This window comes from Phalaenopsis equestris, unplaced genomic scaffold, assembly GCF_001263595.1.
Source record: "Phalaenopsis equestris unplaced genomic scaffold, ASM126359v1 Scaffold236071, whole genome shotgun sequence".
Lineage (NCBI taxonomy): Eukaryota > Viridiplantae > Streptophyta > Magnoliopsida > Asparagales > Orchidaceae > Phalaenopsis > Phalaenopsis equestris.
In genome coordinates, this window is record NW_018253917.1 from 30217 (window position 1) to 35260 (window position 5044).

Sequence of the window (5044 nt, forward strand, 5' to 3'; positions counted from 1 at the left end):
AAATATATTTTAAATCAACAACTTTCTCTGGTTTGACGACCACGTCGAAATACTATGCAAATAACACCACAACAATTTCACAATAACATTTCAATAATATCACAATAATACCACAAAAAACACCGTAATAATAGAATATATTCTGTATATTTTCATTTTGGGCATTTACATACATACCACCCAATTTTTCTATTTACGTATCTAGCACCTATACTTTTAATTTTTGACATTTACATTACCAAAGATTTTTATATCACATTAAAAATACCACCATTTTAATTTTTAAAACTTGAAATAAACTTTTTCATCCACAAGATCGATGACTTGCATGAAAAATTGATGTTTAGGTGCTAAATATGTAAATACATAAGAATTGATAGGTTTGTATATAAATCTTCCTTTCATTTTTTGATAACTTACACAACCAAAATTGTAATAACATCTAAACCACAGTAATACCACTCAAATAACATCGAATCAGGTCTGATCATACGTTAAAAGATATAACTTTTTATTTTTTATTCAGTAGGTATGCCGTGACAAAATTTAGGGTTTAGCCCCAAAATTTCATCGGAGTCCCGACTCCTTAATGTGCATTGTAACTTTTCTATTCTACAGTACTGTATTTTACCAGGCTCTCAAAAGTCTACAGTTGTGTGCTGCTACGACAGTTTTCAGCTTCAACCGCTACAGTGGCCCATTAAATATCATTCAGCGCCTTATGGTTTTGTACCATTTGACGCCATCGGGGAATATCGAGCTGAGAGTGACAGAGAGCGAAGGGAGGAGTAAGATGAGGCCTCAATAAAATCTGATTTCATCAGATAATATTAGTAGATTTTTGTTTATGTTATTTAGAGATTTTGATGTTATATAAATACATATAAAGATGTTGATGCTCCATATGTAGATATGTACGAATTATGAGGTAGTTATGTTTTGTATATTTTCATAATGGGCATTTACATACATACCACCCAATTCTTCTATTTACATAGCTAGCACCTATACTTTAATTTTTACATTTATATCGCCATAAATTTTACCACATAAAAAATAACATCACTTTAATTTTTAAAAATTGGAAAAAACCTTTTCATCCATAGGGTCGATGACGTGTATGAAAAAATTGATGTCTGGTGTTCGATATGTAAATACATAAGAATTGAGTGGTAAATATGTAAATCTTCCTCTCATTTTTGGACAACTAATAGTCGAATACCACGACAAGCATCATAATACCACTCAAATAACACAATAATAATACATTAATAATAGTCGAATAACACTGCAATAATACAATAATAACATTATAATAACACTTAAATAATAACAGTTGAATATTATTGCAGCCGTCACAATACCACTCAAATAACACCATAATAATATTACAATAGAACCTCAATAACATCACAATAATACAACAAAGAAACACCATAATAACATAAAATGTTATGTATATTTTTATTTTGGGCATTTACATACATCCACCTAATTTTTGTATTTATATATCTAGCACCTATACTTTAATTTTTGCATTTATATTACCAAAGATTTTTATATCACACAAAAAATACCACCATTCTAATTTTTAAAACTGGAAAATAAACTTTTGCATCCACAAGGTCCATGACTTGTACGAAAAATTGATGTTTAGGTATTAAACATATAAATACGTAAGAATTAAGTGGTATGTATGTAAATCGTACTTTCAATTTTGGATAACTAACACAACCAAACTTACAATAATATCTAAAACACGGAGAAAATATTGCATCAGGACTCCGCACGTAGAGTTACATGCGGAGTCCAATGAAATCACGTCACGTGGTGGTGAAAGGAAGAATAAAATAAAATATGGCCGATAACAGAAGAGAATATTCATTCCGTGTTATTCATGTTATTTAGTGTTATTCATATGTTAGTGTATATTATTCAAGTGTTACCCAAATCGAATATGATCATACATTAAAATATAAATTTTTTTATTTTTTATTTAGCAGTAAGCGGAGATAAAATTTAGCATTTAGCCCTAAATAAAATTTCATTGGAGTACGGAATGAGCATTGCAACTTTTCTTGTAGACAGCCGTGTGCTGCTACCCGCTAGAGTGGTCCATTAAATACCGTTCACCGCCTTAGGGTTTTGTACCGGGTGACGCCGTCGGGGAAGATCGATCTGAGAGTGAGAGAGAGCGAGGGGAGGAGGAAGATGAGGCCAATTCTGATGAAGGGGCACGAGAGGCCCCTGACTTTTCTCAAATACAACCGTGAGGGCGATCTTCTGTTCTCTTGCGCCAAAGATCATAACCCAACCGTCTGGTTTGCGGATAATGGCGAGCGACTCGGAACCTATCGAGGTCACAACGGAGCTGTCTGGTGCTGTGATGTTTCTCGTATGTTTTCATACTCTTATACGTTTTGTCAAATCTGCGATTTTCCTGTTCTGATTTTTGTTCTGTTCAATAATATCGCGTGATTGACGAAGCTGGGGCATCTCTGGATTGTACTATGCGTTGCACTTTATATTTTTGTCTACTTACTTTGTGCTGCTTATTCTTTTTTATTTTATCAAGCATCGGCTAATGAGTGGCTCCAATTTATGTCTTTTGTTGGGATTGGGTTGTTTTGGCAAGGAAGCGCCAGCGCCCTTTCTTCTAGAAAAAAAAAAAAAAAACTTAGAATTTCTCATTTCCATGTTTTAATTACTGATCTAAAGCCATTTTTTAAATGATTAGGTTAATGGTTTAACATTGCATTCTGGGAGAATTTTTTTATTATGAAAGAACGGATTTATAAAGTAAGGCAACTTTGTAGTTTGTTCTTCTGCTTTTTCCTTCTGTCCGGATCAATTCTTCTGAGATATAGTTTGTATTGATTTATAAAATTGACTCTAACGCATCTGATAGGTCATGCTTGATGAAAATTCTTTCTAAACATATGAATTTCTTCTTAATACATTTGGCCTTCGTTTAGTATTAATAATGTTTCTTTGATGTTTTTTCGTTTGCTCAATGCTATCTATGTTCCATGTAGGGGATTCCAGGCGCCTCATTACGGGTAGTGCAGATCAGACTGTTAAGTTATGGGACGTTCAGTCAGGAACCCAACTCTATTCTTTTAACTTCGACTCTCCTGCTAGGGCTGTGGAATTTTCTATTGGAGATAAGCTTGCTGTTATAACTACAGACCCTTTCATGGAACATACGTCTACCATACAAGTGAAACGGATTGCAAGAGATCCCAATGAACGTATGAATCATTTGTCAGCTTTTTATTTTTGATTAATCTTATTACTCCATGAATGCTAGGATTGTGCTAAAGTTGATTTGCTTGTCACTTTTTTCTAAATTTTTGTTACTTCAGAGCCCATCTCAAATTAGAATAAAACTTTTTTGATATAACATGGTAACATTTTATTTAATTCAGATAAAATGGAAGTACCCTATTTCATTATTTATAATTAATAGTTAAATGACATTGCTTTCAATGTTGTATCATCCATGGCAATTGCTGTTAAGTTTGTCTATAATTATTCCAAAAAAGATCTGTAAATGTAGATAGCATATGATACTTGATTTTGGTAGTGGCCTGCCATCATCCAAGTTGACTTGTGATCTCTCAATTATCAATTGAACATACATAAACAATAGAATATTTTAAAGAGATTCTTGTTAGTGCTTTCATGTTCCTGATTTGACTACATAAAACGAACTTTTATATTTTATGTCACTTGCAGGATATGGTTAATCCCCATATGTAACATGCTTTTTTTTTTCATGAATTCTACAAATTATGGTTATTTTAGTTATTGAAAATCCTTCAGATCAAAATTGATACTTAAATGACTAGTTTATGCAAGGTTTGCTTATTTTCCTTAATATTGTTCTTGATTTTGGATAGTGAAAATGTTACTTAGATCTCTGTTTTATTATGTTTTGTTTAATAGAGATTGGTGATTCTATTCTTACGATTAAGGGCCCTCAAGGGAGGATCAATAGGGCTGTTTGGGGACCTTTAAATAAGACTATTATAAGTGCTGGTGAAGATACATTTGTCAGGATATGGGATTCTGAGGTCAGTTTAGTTTTGCCTTTTCATATTAGTGGATTTTTATATCTATTGTATTACTTTGAGCTTTTATCTTAAACTGATGGTTTTTTTCCCACATGCATATGTTTCCTTGCTATTTTTGTGGTTGTGAGTTTAGAAAGTTATACTGATATTATATCATCCATAATTATGGCAATGCGATCTGCTTTATAACTGAGATTGCATAGAGGTGTTGAATGAGATTGTGATAGTGTTCCATTAGGCTTTTGGCCTGTATGTAATGTTATAAAATATATCTTCCCAAAATATGGCTAGTTAGGGTCCTGCCAATATGCATTCTTATTTGGATTTATGAATGAAAGAATAGGATTGGATTGCCTTTTGTGTTTTCTTTCAGAGTTTTGTATGTTTCTGATTTGTTTTTCCTTCATTTTGTAGACTGGCCAGCTTTTGAAGGAGTCGGACAAAGAGACTGGCCATCAAAAAACTATTTCTTCACTAGTAAAGTCTGCTGATGGCTCTCATTTCCTCACAGGTTCCTTGGATAAATCAGCTAAGGTTTGTTTTAATAACTTTTTTTTAATGTTAATTGCATTTTTTTTCTGCTTTGTTTTTTTAGTGCCCGTAATGATTTTTGTTTGTTTTTTTGTAAGCTTTGGGACTCAAGAACATTAACTCTTATCAAGACGTATGTGACAGAGCGTCCGGTAAATGCATGTGCTATATCTCCGCTTCTTGATCATGTAAGCAACCATTTTGGATTTTATGACATTTAAAAGCATTTTTTTTGTAGCAACATTATCTTGATGGGGTGCAACTCTTTAAGTAGCTCTTGGGGAAGGGTAAATGTTCAAGGCTTTACTATTTCGTTACAATAGCAGTGTTTTCATAACTCAAAAACAAAATCTCTTGTAATGGAAGCAATATGCCACTATTGTTTGCCCACCTTCTAGTATATCACTACTTTTTTTTTGTTAAATCATACTTTTTTT

At 32.6% G+C, this 5044-nt stretch overlaps 1 protein-coding gene across 1 annotated transcript; it reads left to right on the forward strand.

Annotated features, from left to right (window-relative positions):
- Positions 1-2043: 2043 nt before the first annotated feature.
- Positions 2044-4795, forward strand: LOC110039269 (eukaryotic translation initiation factor 3 subunit I-like; the record flags this gene model as incomplete). Its single annotated transcript, XM_020744278.1, is given in 5 exon segments — positions 2044-2395; positions 3036-3251; positions 3949-4076; positions 4491-4610; positions 4706-4795. Coding segments are annotated over 5 exon segments (738 nt in total), but the record flags the coding sequence as incomplete, so codon positions are not given.
- Positions 4796-5044: the final 249 nt, after the last annotated feature.